The sequence below is a fragment of the Carcharhinus amblyrhynchos genome, chromosome X (assembly GCF_965287045.1).
Source record: "Carcharhinus amblyrhynchos chromosome X, sCarAmb.v2.hapA, whole genome shotgun sequence".
Lineage (NCBI taxonomy): Eukaryota > Metazoa > Chordata > Chondrichthyes > Carcharhiniformes > Carcharhinidae > Carcharhinus > Carcharhinus amblyrhynchos.
This window is the reverse complement of record NC_137359.1, coordinates 9,705,927-9,722,028: the sequence shown is the minus strand read 5'-3', so window position 1 is coordinate 9,722,028 and position 16,102 is coordinate 9,705,927. Positions and strand designations below refer to the sequence as shown.

Sequence of the window (16,102 nt, the reverse complement as noted above, 5' to 3'; positions counted from 1 at the left end):
AATTCCCTGCATTCACATAGAGGACATTTTAAATAAAATATTAGTCACAATTTTTGTAGTCTTCCATGAAGATACAGTATATCCAGTAACCATGGGATGTAAACAACAGCAGCGTTAATACATTGAAACCCGTATACTAATTACAATGCTTCATACACATCTAGTACCAAGTACATCCTTCATGGAAAGCAATAATACAAGGCACTTTCCTCAATCATGCACTTAACAGTTACTGAGCAGAACTTGGTTTCCCTTCTATGCTTTGGAGATCCATGCATCTAGGGTTGCCATATTTTGCCAAAATAATACCAGGTATGTATGAGATTGTGGCTTATGTTTGAGGTTTGCTATGCTGAAGAATTATTCATCACAAATCTCAATGGCCTCTTAATTGTTTCCAATATCATGACACTGAAATACATTGCAGGAAATTACTCTTCATTCCTTTTGCACCCAGGTTTCCTGACTGGTATTTTAATATCAGTGGTAGCCCAATAGGTTAATGTTAGTGTTAAAACCATGCTAATCAAAAAATCTGGGCTTGCTGATATCAAGTTTATATTTTAATCTCTAGATACCTGGCTCAAAACTGGACAGATGGCAACCCTACAGCAAAGCATTATAGCATATTCTCTGGTTATGAAATAACTGTTCCAATCCCAGAATTGGCTATTTCACAGCTGTGTTTGGAACAAAGTGCAATGTACACCCTCTTGGCCCACTTTAAATTGAATGCCTGGCATAAAGTTAAAATAAAGTTGTCATAGTCCCAGATAACCGCAGGCTACTCTCCCCTTTTAGCCTGAGGATTACCACAGCTCAGGTAAGGGGCAAGGTTGAGAAGGTGGGGTCTTAATGAATGACAGTATGGGAATTGAACCTGTGCTGTTGGCATCACTCTGCATCACCAGCTAAGCTAAACTGACCCAATACCTGGCATACTGTACCACTTTATGGCCAATTCTATATCCCAGTTTATGAACTTGCAAATACCATAATGTTGAGAAAAGAATAGGGCAGTATTGAGTGATCTGACTATAATTTAACCAGTCTTCCCCTTGTCTCTCCACAAACCCCCAACCCTCCCTCAAAAAATATTTTTGGATTGATGCACTGTTGTTTCTCCTTCCAGACCTCTTTCTCCCCGCCCCCCTCTCATGAACACCTCTGCCTGTTTTCAGTGGAACTCTTTTATTTCTCTGCAGTGGGTCCAGTGGTTATTTTTTTTCCCCCTCTAAACTGCATGCACAGAAGTCTAAACCAGGGCAGGAGGCGGGGTGGTGTTGTCTTCTCTTTAAGAGTGAAGGTCCAGATGCGTATTTATAATTTGTTTCCTGTATTTGGGCATGTTGGCAAGATTCTGCAGTCCCACTTGAGCATGATCATGAACGTATTGTGACGATGCGCAGTATTTCCGATTTATTAAGTGCTTTTGTCAAGAAAGCATGCTCTATAGCAATATGAATGTGTAGGGAGGAAAGCAAACAGTGTACAGTATTAATCTGTGCCCAAACGTTTTGTAGTCTCTTTTTTAATCTTTGCTCCTCAAACTATTTCAGCTAATTTAGCACAGGCCAGTAATCAATCCTGGAGTATTCTTAGTTTGTTTCTGGGTACCATACTGTCCATCTATATTGGGTTTACACTCCGTATTTCCTTCACTTTCCAGACCCATGCTCCACAAATTTTTTTGGAGGGGATCGGCTCACTTCTGCCACTCAACTGAGTAGCATCCACTACTTGCCCTCTGTGCAGTGAAGCTGAGCTCGAGTCAAGTTGGACCACAGCAACTGTAACTGGGCCCTCTCACCTTGCATTTATTCACAAATCATGTATTTCATCATCATCTTGGTGCACAGGATGGATCACTACATCACACTACAAAACAGGAACATTCTGATGCAGGGGTCCTTTGACTTGCATGATTAAAGTTACATGGAAGCAAGACTTGCTGAACGCAATGTGGTACAAGGAGACTTAGTGTGCCTCTTCTCCAGAGGAAATATCATGTCATTGCTAAGTGCAGAATAAGTACTCTTAAGCATGAGCTGTGCAAATTCAAGTCTAATTCGAAGAGATGCTATACCTGTAAATCTATGCTTTGGTGAACCTATCACTACTGGCACACGGGCTGTGGCTAAACTAGAGCCAAGACAACAGCATTCCAGAAAACCTGTGAAATCACAATCTTGTGTTTTTATTTTGGACTGCCACATTCCTTGAATAGAAAGATTCTGGAATAGGTGCTTCATTCACCTGCTTTCCAGAGCTTATGACCTCTATCTTCTTACCCTTCTCTTCCTCTACCACTGCAACCCCCCCATCCTCCCTTTGCTAAAAATATAGATCATATCTGCCTATTAATGCTTTAAACAGCTGAGGAAAAACATTCTGCCCCACAATCATCTCCATTGTCTTGTCCCTCCTGACTGACTGACTCTTAAGATGTGCACTAGTGTGGCATAGAAAAGGCTCCTTTCATTCACTAAGCCAGGGCTGCTAAAACACATTCTGAGGCAGGCTCATTTATAAACGTGCAATGGCTTAGATTCCAAGCCAAGCAGAAATGCTGAGTGCTTTTCTAGATTTTTGTTTTGCACGCTGAGCCACTTAACATCAATAGGAAGAACCAAAGAGGAATAAATATCCTTCAATCCCACACGCAACTGAAGCCACTGGACTATAGAATACTGACGAGCCACATTTCGGATTTTAAACCCCATCATAGTACATAACAAGTTTTTGTATTCCTTTGTCTCGTTCACTTAGCAGTAGGACTGAACTACAAACTGAATTCATGTGTGGCTTCATCAACTGCTTAGATCACCTGTTACAAATAAGGTTCAATTTTACAGGGGAAAATTCTCTACATAAGATGTTTAAAGCAACCCAAGAAAGGTCTCCTAAGCAGCTGATTTTGTTGTAACAAGCCCACTGATAGGGCACCAACCATAGGGTTTATCTGAAAGAACTCTCAGATAGCAATCTTTCAAAACCACACATTGCCATAGCAACTAATCTGTTCACTCTTCATCCATGTGCTAGAGACTGGCTATTTCTCATTAGGAGCTCTTTAATTTTCCTATGTCACTGACTCACTTAATCACTTAAAATAGGGGAAAAAAGTAGCTATGACATGAGAATGGTTGAGTTGTACAGAACTGTCTTATTGTTGTAAATTTAATACAGCCTTATACGTGGTGATACTGCAGCATACATAAATGTACCCTTGAGGAAAATTCAGCACAATTAACACTTTTCATATGCCAATACTTAACAGGACTAGAGGAGAGTAAAGATTATACTAATCCTGTGAATTAAATGGCAAATAATCTAAATGAAATGAGCTGAGTGCATTCATATTTTGAGACCTTACTCTGGTTCTTACCTTCAACCACAACCTAGGCTAAAAGAGAAAGGGAGATAAAATGGCTTTTTTATAATTCTAGAATTGAATTAAGACACTTTGCTCTATTCAAGGAGGCACAAACCCATTGTATGTGTTAAGATAGTGTAGCTGATTCTAGGGCTGGGTATTTTGACAATCTTTTGAAAATCCTTTGACTATTGAACTATTACTACTACAGTATTGATAATATGCAGAGGACTAGAAGCAATGTAATTAAACAGCATGTATAAAGTGCTTTTGGGAAGGGACAGGGGAGATTCAGGTTGTGTTGATAGAGAGGCGTCCCAGAATTCTTTGGTACCAGTTGCTGAGGAGAATCGTCATCTTATGCTGAGTTGTGCAAATCCAATGAGTTTGGTTTCATCTGGGCTGTAGCCCTCACAGCCAGAGACCTGTGAGGAGAACGAGGGGGAAAGAGTGAGCTTCCAGCTGGCATTCCTTTCAATCATTTAGTTTTACATCTTGATTGGTCAGTAGATGCCAAACAGGAACGGGGCTAAAGACACAGCACCGTTACATGATTTTACACCTTTGGCTACCAGTTCAGATACTGACACTGCGCATATCTTAAAAGTTTGCGAGAGGCTGAATCTGCATGTGGTGAGACAATGGGCTTGTGTGGCTTGCAGCTAAAGCAGGGGGGCAAGGGTGCCAGCTCACTGGGCACAAGTGTGTTCTGCAGCAGAGGACTCTAGTGAGCAATTTGGTGCAGCCTATAGAAGAATGTTGATGTTTATGAAGAATAAAATGACTGATGCATTGGGAAGCCTGACAAAGCCAATGATCGATGTCAAGGAACATGGAAGAGAGACAGAACTTTGCGCAGAACTTGAAACCCATCCTTTCCATGGAAATAGCGCACAACTTAGTTGGCTCCCAGAGTTTCTGAACTATGATGTAGCATCTAATGATTTATGTTGCAACTTTGCACTACCAGCAGTCACCCAATCTCTGGGCTCAAACTGCTTTTATGCAATGTCAACTTGCTGCCATGCAAGCTCAAACTATTGCCTTAATGGTTGTGGATTAGTGTGCAAAGGGGTGTAACGCTCCAGTCTCTTCCAGTACTGACTCTGTAGAGCATGAACTTTGCTCCCTCAGGCAGCCAGCATTCACTCTGCCAGTGCCTTTGCCTGCCAGCCAGCACAGACTACTGCCATTGCCAAGATGGTGCAATCCACAGCCAGTCGTCTTGACCCAAAACCTCCAGAGGGTAATACGCAAGGCCACCTGCAATCTCCACCACTGAAATTCAGAATCTTCCTTCCAGTCATGCTTCAAGCTACTGGAGTTGCATTTTGCAGGAATGCAAGGACAGATAAAGACATGGAAGATAGACACTAAGAGAATGCACAAGGGTAATTAGTTGACTTTTGTATGCAATATACTATGATTAAATTTTTTGTTTTTGTGGTTTTTATTTTTGCATTGTGGCCAAGCAGATGCTGCGCTGTTCAGTGATAGAAATAGGTAAGGTTTGGGTGTGTGGATGGATGGGGAATTGGCATTGTAGTTCCTGGTATTATATTTGGATAGGTTCTTCACTGGCAGCCCAAGCAGAAAGGGGGTGTCATGATGGCTTCCTCATTCTCTCTTCCTGATCATCCTCCTCCTCCTCCTCCTCCTCGTCCTCACACTTCATAAAACTGCATGCCACACAACTGTTGGCAAGAACAGTCCCCTCATGATGGTGAGGCTATACAGCATGTGCAGACCCCCACACATCTAGATACCTCTGCCCAGTAGTGTAGGGCTTCTTCACAGACATCCAGGCAGTGTAAATGTTAGTGCAGACAATTGGCATGCTGAAACATCATACTTAATATAGCAGCATGACTTTCACTGTATGCATGCTGTGTATGGGTTATGCACTGGAGTCATCAGCCATATGGTGACTGGAAAACGTTTGTCGTCCAGTAACCAAGTTTTGGTTTGAGTGACGATTCAAATGCAGCTGGCACAGAATGCAGGCATCTCTTGACTGCTGCCAAGATACTGGGTGTTGACCTGATTCTCTCTTGACACACCAGCTGGATATTGAAGACCTGTCTGTTCTGGTATAGGGCAGATATGCATGCAATCTATGGCACCCTGCACTGTGGCAAAGCCTGCACACCCCCAGCAAATCGCAAGCTTGCAATGTCTGAAATGTGTTTGGCTCTCGTTGAATAGGAAACATCAGTGACCTCACTGATTCAACAATGAATAACAAACTACTAGATGATGCAATTTTCTCCAACTCCAGCCTGGAGGGAGCCAGCGTAAAAGTTCATCACCATGGTCACCTTCCGGCTACTGGTAGTGTGCTCCTTGCCCTGCTCTAACGTATTTGTTGCTCCAGCGAGTGGCAGATTTCAGTTCCTCATCCTCGTCGCAGCTTGTTCTGATTTCTGTGGTCTCTGTTCATTCTCCAAGAAATGCTCCATTCCAAGGAAAGAATTTACTAGTATAGCGATGTCTTTCTGGGAGCAACTGGTGTTGGTGAGAAGCCTTCAGTACCTGCCCTACCATTCCCTGAAGGCATTCACAAATTGAAACGACGACAGAAAGCAGCAAACATTTGCAGAATCATCGCAGCAGCCAGAAGGAAATCAACCAGCAATTAACCTGTAAGTAGTTGATGTTCCTTTTTTTAAATAGAGCTGGTGGAAGGATTCTTCCTGCTGCCCAACATGTTTAGCTCTGCGAGATTGTTGGCTGGAGTTTTGAGCTCTAATGGCACTGTTGGTATTAAATCAGTGTTGTACGCTAACTGATGTCAGAATCTGCCGGCTCTGCATAGTTCCAGCATCCATTCACTGCATGTGTGCAAAGGTTCTCACCAATATGACACATGGTGCACTTTGCACCACAGAAACTGTTTCACAGCATTTGTTAAATGCTTAACCACTTGTCAAGCACAAAACAGTGCTAACAAGCCAATTTCTTAGTGATATGTTTTCCAAGAAGTGTTTAACTACTCTTTGGGAGCACGTAATTGGTGATTCTGACAGATGGATCCCATCTCCAGACCATTTACTTCCGGGTTCTCACCTGGCAGCTTCAGATCATTGGCTTGGTGTGAATGATCACTCTCACAATTATCAACTACCTGTTATACTGAAGAGCAGCACTCTGAAAGCTAGTGGCTTTTGCTACCAAATAAACCTGTTGGACTTTAACCTGGTGTTGAGACTTCTTACTATAATGAGGAACCAACTTCATTCAAACCACATCATTTCAGAACTATTTTTACTTTTACTTAAACTAAGACCAAACAGTTCCCCAAAAAAAAACTCTAAACTGAGGACGTTTTGCATTCTTGGGTGCTAACGAGGCCCCATATACAGACATTTGATGTATACCGAAGAGTTGAGGTTAAAATTTCTAAAAAGTAGATAAACCAGTAAAATGTAAAACACCTGTTGATGGTTTAGAACATTAGATATAGACGTAGGCCAATGTACAGGCCTCTCGAGCCTGTACTACCATGCTATAAGAATGTGTCAGATCTTCGACCTCGTCTTCAGACCCTGGATTCTCTTGATCCAAAAATCTATCATCTTCAGCTTTGAATATACATACAACTGAATGTCTACAGTAGAGGTTAAAAGCATCAGGTGGTGTGACAGATCTAGTCATCTAGACCATAAAGGACCAAGGTTTAAGAACATAAATAATAGGAGCAGGAGTAGGTCATCTAGTACCTCGAACCTGCTCTGCCATTCAGTAAGACTGCAGCTGATCTTACTGTGGTCTCAACTCTACTTTCCTACCTGTCCCCTTTTACATAGGAAAAACTACAGCACAAACAGGCCCTTTGGCCCACAAGTTGCGCCGAACATATCTCTACCTACTAAACTTAACTATAACCCTCAATTCTATTCAGTCCCATATCATCCAGAAGTCTCTTAAAAGACTCTATCCAATCTGCCACCGCTGGCAGCTGATTCCACTCACCCACCACCCTCTGAGTGAAAAACTTACCCCTGACATCTCCTCTGTACCTACTCCCCAGCACCTAAACCTGTGTCCTCTTGTGGCAGCCATTTCAGCCCTGGGAAATAGCCTCTCAGAATCCACCCAATCAATACCTCTCAACATCTTATACACCTCTATCAGGTCACCTGTCGTCCTTCATCTCTCCAGGGAGAAAAGACTGAGCTCCCTCAACCTATCTTAAGGCATGCCACCCAATTCAGGCAACATCCTTGTAAACCTCCTCTGCACCCTTTCAATGGCTTCCACATCCTGTAATGAGGTGACCAGAACTGAGCACCAAGTGGCATCTTTAAAATAAATCTTTCAAGTTATTGTGAATCTCAAAACAATATTAGAACATGATTTATCATTTTGCTAAGCATGATTTCCAAATTGCTGCAGAGTACCTAAATGACCACATTATATGCCATCTTATAGAATGTCAGTATTACATTCCACTACTTTAGCATACTTGAGCACAGTACTCCAAGTGGTGTCTGACCAGGGTCTTAGACAGCTGCAGCATTATCTCCCAACTCCTAAACTCAATTCCTCAATTGATGAAGACCAGCACACCATACGCTGCCTTAACCACATACTCTACCTGTAAAGCCAATCTGACAGTCTTATGAACCTGGACCCTAAGATCCTTCTGATCTTCCACACTGCTAAGAGTCTTACCCTTAATATTATACTCCTTCATCCAATTTGACCTGCCAAAATGAACCACCACGTACTTATCCGAGTTAAAGTCCATCTGCCACTTCTCCGCCCAGTCTTGCATCCTGTGTCTCACTGCAACTTCTGACATCTTTCCAAACTATCCACAACATCTCCAACCTTTGTGTCATCGGCAAACTTACAAACCCATCCCTCCACTTCCTCATCCAGGTCATTTATAAAAATCTCAAAAAGCAAGGGTCCCAGAACAGATCCCTGGGGCACTCCACTGGTGACTGACCTCCATGCAGAAAAAGACCTATCCACAACCACTCTTTGCCTTCTATGGGCAAGCCAGTTCTGGATCCACAAAGCAATGTCCCCTTGGATCCCATGCCCCCTCACTTTCTCAATAAGCCTTGCATAGGGGAAACCTTATCGAATGCCTTGCTGAAGTCCTTATAAACCACACCTACCGCTCTTCCTTCATCAATGTGTTCTCTCCTCTAGTTCAGTCTCCTTTAGTTCAAAGAATTGATCAACTCATCCTTGAATATATTCAATGATACTGCTTCCACTGCTCTATGGGGCAGAGAATTCCAAACATTCATGACTCTTAGAAGTTCCTCTTCATCTCTGTGGGAGACCTCTTGTTCTGAAACTGTCCCCCAGTTCGAGATTTCCCTCAGAAGCACTGACCTTGTCAAGTCTCTGTACCTCCTGTAGTCTCTCCATTTAAATCGTATTCTGCTTTTCTATTCTTTCTACCAAAGTGGACAACCTCACATTTTCCCACGTTGTACTTTGCCAACTGTTTGCCTACTCCCTTAACCTTTCCAGACTCTGTCTTACACGTAACTTGTTTTTCTACCTATCTTTACATCATTAACAAATTTGGCCTCAAACTTGTGGTCCCTTCATCCAAATTGTTAATATAGATTGTAAATAGTGATGGCACCAACTCTACTGGTTATGGTTTGTCAAATTGAAAGTGACCCATTTATTCCAACTCTGTTTTCTGTTGCTTTGCCAATCCTCTATCTATGCTCATATATTACTCCTAACAGAGTTCCTGTACAGTAACTTTTTATGTGGCATCATATTGAATGTCTTTTTGAAATCCAAATACACTACATCTGTTGCCCCCCCCCCCCCCCCCGGGCGGCACGGTAGCACAGTGGTTAGCGCTGCTGCTTCACAGGTCCTGGATTCGATTTGCAGCTCGGGTCACTGGCTGTGTGGAGTTTGCACATTCTCCTTGTGTCTGTGTGGGTTTCCTCCTACAGTCCAAAGATGTGCAGGTTAGGTCAATTGGCCACGCTAAGAAATTGCCCCTTAGTGTCCAGGGATGTGTAAGTTAGAGGGATTAGTGGGTATGATATGTAGGGATATGGGGATAGGGCCTGGGTGGGATTGTGTTCGATGCAGACTCGATGGGCCGAAGGGCCTCTTTCTGCACTATAGGGTTCTATGATTTATCCACCCTGCTTGTTACATCCCTAATGCACTGTAATAAATTTGTCAAACACTATTTTCCTTTCATATAATCAGGCAGAGTCAGTGATTTTATGATTTTCTAAATGTCCTGCTACTACTTCCTTCATAATCGATTTTAGCATTTTTCCAATGACAGATGTTAGGCTAACTGGCCTGTAGTTTCCTGCTTTCTGTCTCTGTTTGATGCCTCGTTTGTGTTGACTTAGTTGAGTGAGGTACCAGTGTTACAAGTGGCTCCATAAATCACTGGAGGACAAGTTGGAAAAAGGTACCCACTTGATTCAAGAAGCATTCCAGGATTAGATCCAGCAATACACGCACAGTGAAGTTCTTCCTCTCTGGCCAAAAGTGTTTTGGAGCCCCAAGATTAGAAAAGCACCCTCATCTTACCAAAATTAAGTTTCTTCCCCATTCCCACGTTAGCCCCAGGCACAATTCAGAACAGCTACACAGCCCCATGGGGAGGCTGACTTGAGGGACTAGATTGAGACTGTCCAGTCATTTCACTTATGAACCTTCCAGCCAGTCACTTGCCTCTCATCCCAAGGTGACCAGTAAAAGGCTTTCTATCAATACAGGCTGCAAGAAACCCACAAACACTTTAGTACAGCCAAGCAACAACTTAGTGATATGGCCTGTTCAACCAAATAAAATGCTCCAAAGCAACTGGCAATGTGGACCGTAAGCAGATACCAAAAGGTTGAGCACAGACAAGTGGGAGAATGAGACTTTGAACGGGAGGGGATGTGAGATGGCGTTTTGGATGCTCCAATTTATAGAGGGTGGAACTCAGGTGACCAACAAGAGGAACACTGGAGTAACAGCCTGATAGTGGGTAAGGGTTTCAGTGACAGTGGACCTGAGGTGGATGGGCTTGATGTTGGAGATGGAAACAGGTTGGCTTGCCAGAGGCAAGCTTGTGATATTTGAAACTTGAGTGGTCTGGACTTTTCAGATGGAAACATCAAGATTAGTGTTTGAGATGACAGTGGAGAGCAGCAGAGGGAAGGGCTGGGGGATAACTGCCATTGAGAGGCTAATCCTGTAGTAGCAAAAATGTTTGTATGTAAAAGGGAGGTAAAGTATTGATTTAGATACTTGAGCCATGGTTAGTGGGATAGTAGGAAGGTTCCCCCAGGACATGCCATTAGAGCATTGTTCAGAGTAGGAATCAATCCTGCAGTTTTTGGAATGTTAAACAGTACCAGGCCTGTACAGTTCTGTTTGGCAAATCACAGCTTTGGTGCTACAGAAAATTAATTCTCCTGTTTTAAAATGATAAACCTGTTGAGAGTTAAATATCAGTTGTTGACAATCCATGAAGTTGTGCACTGCTTGTGTGCAGCCCTAAAATGTTTGAGAAGTTTGTAGAGAAGTTTGTTAATTGGTCTCCTTACCAGTCTGAACGTGAGGCTCCTGTTTGAATGCGGATCATCTATTAGTCTCTGCAGGTTGTTGGCCACTAAAGAAACAACAGAGGAAAAAAAAGTTGTCAGCTAACAGGACATTATATCATCCAACAGTTCTACAGCTAGTGAGGTGGAGTGTGGTAGGAAGCAGCCCTCAAGGCAACACAGCATGGGACATTTTCCTACCATCTCTCAAAGTGGCTGAGTGTTTGTGGTCAGGCTGTGATGGTGCCTGCAGCTCTCTGTAGTCAAATGTCCATGTGTGAACCTAGACTGAGTCAGCAGGCTATTTGACTATGATGAGCATTGTTGCCAAATCTACCTGTGCAGGTAAGGTCAGGGCAGAAGATGAATCTGTAGACAGTGATTAGGAGCAAGAATTCTGCCAGTTTTTCTGTCCCTCAACCCCTTCATTCAGGTCACATTCGGGCCTACTGAGTTGCTCCAGCTGGGGGTCTGTGCTTTAACTCTTTCCATCCCTAGTCCCAGCTCAGTGGCACTGAGACCAATAATAGCCTGACTGCTGCTGTGGCTTTACACACAGCTGAGAGTAGAATATGATGGAGTTATCACTTACCAACCATCATGTCAAACTCGTCCACTAAACCCGCAGAGACAAGCTCCTGAGAAACACCGACTGCAGAGTCTACAGGGACACATGTTTGAAATCAGTTCTGGTATCAAAAAATTGTGTAAATTAGTGTAACCATTTAATACAGATCAGGGTAATAACAACCTGTTTCTTAAATTTTAACAATCAATGAATGCACTCTCCTTGTTCATTATGCATTGTGGTCCAGAACACCCACAGCAGTTTTTTTAAAAAAAAAATCCTCCTTTCCTCTCAATTATTTGGTTACTTGTTCCATTCCCAGTTAGATTTCTTAAGCTGTGCCCCATTTCTAATTAAGACAATGAAAGGGTGACTTGGTGTTGATCTCTGCTAATGCCATTCTATTACCAACCACTAAACATCAATGACTTGCGAAGTTTAATTCTCTGACAAATCATCTGTAATAAATGTCACACTGGAACTTACCCCTCCCAGGAGTGAACTCAAATCTGATGTCATTCAACTCCCTTCGTAAATTCCTGTATAAACATGAAAACAGTTAACCCATTGTCATGCTGCAGTTTCTGTATTAACTTTTATAATTCTCAAATTATTCTTCCTTGATGGAAGGACTTGCCTTCAGAGTTTGAAAACATTTTACTACTAAAAAAAAAATCCACCCTTCCCCCTATCCTGCTTATTATTCTCCTTCTGAACAATCTGGTGCCTCCTGCCCTTAAGTGAACATTTCCCCCCCCCTACTCCCTGTCAGAGGACTGGGTGACGTAGGCCTTCACAGTCACTGCCAATCTGAGTGACTCTCGTTCTGGACTCACTCCCGATGACCAAGGTTAGGAGTAGTACCTTGTCAGGCTGCCTTGTTTAACTGCTCCAATGGAAGCCTTGGCACAGAAGCACTAATTTAATACACATTACTTATATTCATCTGAGGTGAACAGACACAAGTTCATCCATCATCAGCACCGCTTACTCCAGTCAAATGTTGGCCAGTGTCAGTGTGTGTGCACACAACTTTCCACAAAGTATGGTGAAGGCTAAATCTTCCTTACCTTAGTCGCAATACTAGATGCACAGAACTATCCTCGTTACTTAGATGAGATGGACTTTCTGACTGTTCCTGTCAAAAACACATATGTTAAAATTAGTTGGAATATCACGTGTCTTTGTCAAATCCCAATTTTCAAAGATGTGACTTGGGCTGCCCTGTTAGCTTAAGTTAGAAAAGATACATTTGTAAAAGAAGCTATGATAATGTCCCATTTGACCCAGCGTATGAGCGCATTTACCTTGTGGCACTACAAATCTAAAAATAAAATGAAAACATCTTGGTTTATTGTACTCTGGAAAGAAGTAATCCTTGCTAATTCTTAGGTTCACACAACAGGCTTGTAGTGTCCAATCTGTCTATATATCCCTAGTCTTGTAGTATTTCTTCAGAGGCACAAGCTTATGGGTAATAACAGCATGGCATAAAAATGTATTGTGAAATGTCAGGGTAGCGTGAGGGTCTGGAGCTGATCCCTTACCAGCAAGATCATGATGTTTGATGAGTGGCACTGTGGTTAGTACTTTGCGTTGTGACCACAGCAATCTTAGCTCAAATCTGAGTCACAACAACAGGTATTTTTTAGGCGGCGTAGTGGTTAGCACTGCCTTCTCAGTGCCAGGACCTGGGTTCGATTCCAGCTTTGTGTGAATGTTCTTCTTGTGTCTGTGTAGGTTTCCTCCGGGTGCTCCAGTTTCCTCCCATGGTCCAACAATGTGTAAGTTAGGTGGATTGGCCATGCTAAATTGTCCCTTAGTGTCCAAAGATGCACAGGTAAGGTGGATTGACCGTGCACAAGATTACATGCATGAATGGAGGGGAGGGCCTGAATGGACTGCTGTTTGGAGAATCAGTGCAGACTCAATGGGCCAGATGGCCTCTTTCTGCACTGTAGGAATCTATTTAACTATGGGAAGCTCTGAGTTTTCACCATTGCCATCCCAACAAACTATCCAGTTCTTATTTGTACTTTTCAGTCAGTGTTAGAACATAGAACATAGAACATTACAGCGCAGAACAGGCCCTTCGGCCCACGATGTTGCGCCGACCAGTTACAAAAACAATGACCCACTAGCCTATACCAATCCCTTTTCGTCCATAAACCTATCCAGAGATCTCTTAAACGCCCCCAAACTAGACGCATTTACAACTGCAGCAGGCAGGGCATTCCAATCCCTCACCACCCGCTGGGTAAAGAACCTACCCCTGACATCCGTCCTGTAGCTACCCCCCCTTAATTTAAAGCCATGCCCCCTCGTGCTAGCTTTCTCCATCCGAGGAAAAAGGCTATCACTATCCACCCTATCTAAACCTCTAATCATCTTATATGTTTCAATAAGATCCCCTCTTAGCCGCCTTCTTTCCAACGAAAACAACCCTAAATCCCTCAGTCTCTCCTCATAGGACCTCCCCACCATACCAGGCAACATCCTAGTAAACCTCCTCTGCACCCTCTCCAACGCCTCCACATCCTTCTTGTAATGCGGGGACCAGAACTGCACACAGTACTCCAAGTGCGGCCGCACTAGAGTAGTGTACAGTTGCAACATTACACTGCGACTCCTAAATTCAATCCCCCTACCAATAAACGCCAAGACACCGTACGCCTTCTTAACAACCTTATCTACTTGATTCCCAACTTTCAGGGATCTATGTACACACACACCTAGATCCCTCTGTTCATCCACACTATTCAAAGTCCTCCCGTTAGCCCTATACTCGACACATCTGTTGCTCCTACCAAAGTGAATTACCTCACACTTCTCCGCATTAAATTCCATCCGCCAGTTAGTGTGGGTTTTGCCAGACACTAATTTTTGTTGTATTTGCCTCTGGCTGCTCTACTAATCTAACACAAAATAAAGCTGGAGTAACTGCTCAGAAACTGGGACAGGCAGCTGTGTGTGATACCAGGGCCTTTCCCTCCCTCCTCTGGCTTCCACTCCCTTCTGATTGCAAAATGTTGATATCCTTTCGGGGGTTAGTTCCACAGACACTAGTCACCCTCCAATTTCCTGCCCTACTGCCTGTTGTTCATGCATGAACCTTGCAGGTCCATGTTGGCAGGCCACTTGGCAGTTCTTGGCAGCAGGTGGTCAGGAAGGCGAATGGGATGCTGGCCTTCATAGCGAGGGGGATTGAATATAAAAGTAGGGAGGTCTTGCTGCAGCTGTATAGGGCATTGGTGAGGCCGCAGCTGGAGTACTGTGTGCAGTTTTGGGCGCCGCACCTGCGCAAGGATATTTTGGCCTTGGAGGGAGTGCAGAGGAGGTTTACTAGGCTGATACCGGAGTTGAGGGGGTTGAGCTATGAGGAGAGGCTGAATAAACTAGGCTTGTACTCGTTAGAGTTTAGAAGAATGAGGGGAGATCTCATTGAGACGTATAAGATGATGAATGGGATGGATAGGATAGAGGTGGAAAGACTCTTCCCGCTCAAAAAAGACAGTAGGACTAGGGGGCACAGCCTCAAGATAAAGGGGGGGCGGTTCAGAACGGAGTTGAGGAGGAACTTCTTCACTCAAAGGGTGGTGAATCTCTGGAATTCTCTGCCCGTTGAAGTGGTGGAGGCTGCCTCGCTAAATATTTTTAAGAAGCGGGTTGATGGGTTTTTGATAAGAGAAGGGATTAAGGGTTATGGGGAGAGGGCGGGAAAGTGGAACTGAGCCACGACAGATCAGCCATGATCTTATTGAATGGCGGGGCAGGCTCGAAGGGCCAGATGGCCTACTTCTGCTCCTATTTCTTATGTTCTTATGTTCTTATGCTTCCAGCAGTGGCACAACATGCCTGACATTCCCTTCCTGACAGAAGTATTGACATCAATTGTAGCAGCCCAGATATGAGCAACTGACTTTGCACAAATCTGGGATCAGTCTGTTGTGCTAAGGGTGACTTACTACTGAAGCATTGAGGGGTACCAAATGAAGCCTTTCCAAGAGTGTGCAGTGATGCTGTCTTTGCTGAAATCAGCATGTTGTGTCTCTTCTCTGCAACAATCCAAAAGTGTAGGCTGTGGAATATATACTGAATTGCAATGGGAATGACAATTCTGGGGAGGGAATTTTGTAAAGTACATGCTCAGAGTTCAGTTAAAAACAATTCTTTAGGCACAACCTGTCTAGTTAATCAAAGTATTAGTGATTTCTAGTGATTCGTGACTCCATTAAGCTCAGCTATAAATGCAGCAATGAGTTAATAGCAAGCTGGTTCCAACAGGATCCCTGATAATCCTGGAACTTCAATGTGAAACTGACAATAGGAAACATATGATTTTGAATTGTGTGGTCACCTGAGATTGTTGCAGTTGCTGATCTGTGACTGTTAATAGAACACGTTTGTGTTTAAGACACAAGACTGAGTCTGGGGCTGAGAAAATACTTCAGAGTCCATGACTTGGAATGAAGTTAGCTGATGCTCAGAGGGAGGCATAACGCACTGAATTATGACAATCATTAGAAACAATCATTAAAATGAAATGTTTTAGGCTGTATGACAAGAAGGCATGTCGCTGCACTATCATTTTCTACTTCCCTTTGACTTTGTTAC

At 43.3% G+C, this 16,102-nt stretch overlaps 1 protein-coding gene across 1 annotated transcript in view; it reads right to left on the bottom strand.

The window, feature by feature from the left end:
* Positions 1-1,627: 1,627 nt before the first annotated feature.
* The window catches only part of LOC145362038 (STE20/SPS1-related proline-alanine-rich protein kinase-like), a 90,583-nt gene continuing 76,108 nt past the window's right edge, over positions 1,628-16,102 (bottom strand). Inside the window, exons 16-20 of the mRNA XM_080218075.1 lie at positions 12,559-12,626; positions 11,975-12,027; positions 11,513-11,581; positions 10,924-10,988; positions 1,628-3,801 (exon numbers count right to left, since the gene is read on the bottom strand). Of these exons, the coding sequence (XP_080074201.1) occupies positions 3,730-3,801; positions 10,924-10,988; positions 11,513-11,581; positions 11,975-12,027; positions 12,559-12,626 (327 nt within the window). The 3' untranslated portion in view covers positions 1,628-3,729. The remainder of the gene's footprint in view (positions 3,802-10,923; positions 10,989-11,512; positions 11,582-11,974; positions 12,028-12,558; positions 12,627-16,102) is intronic.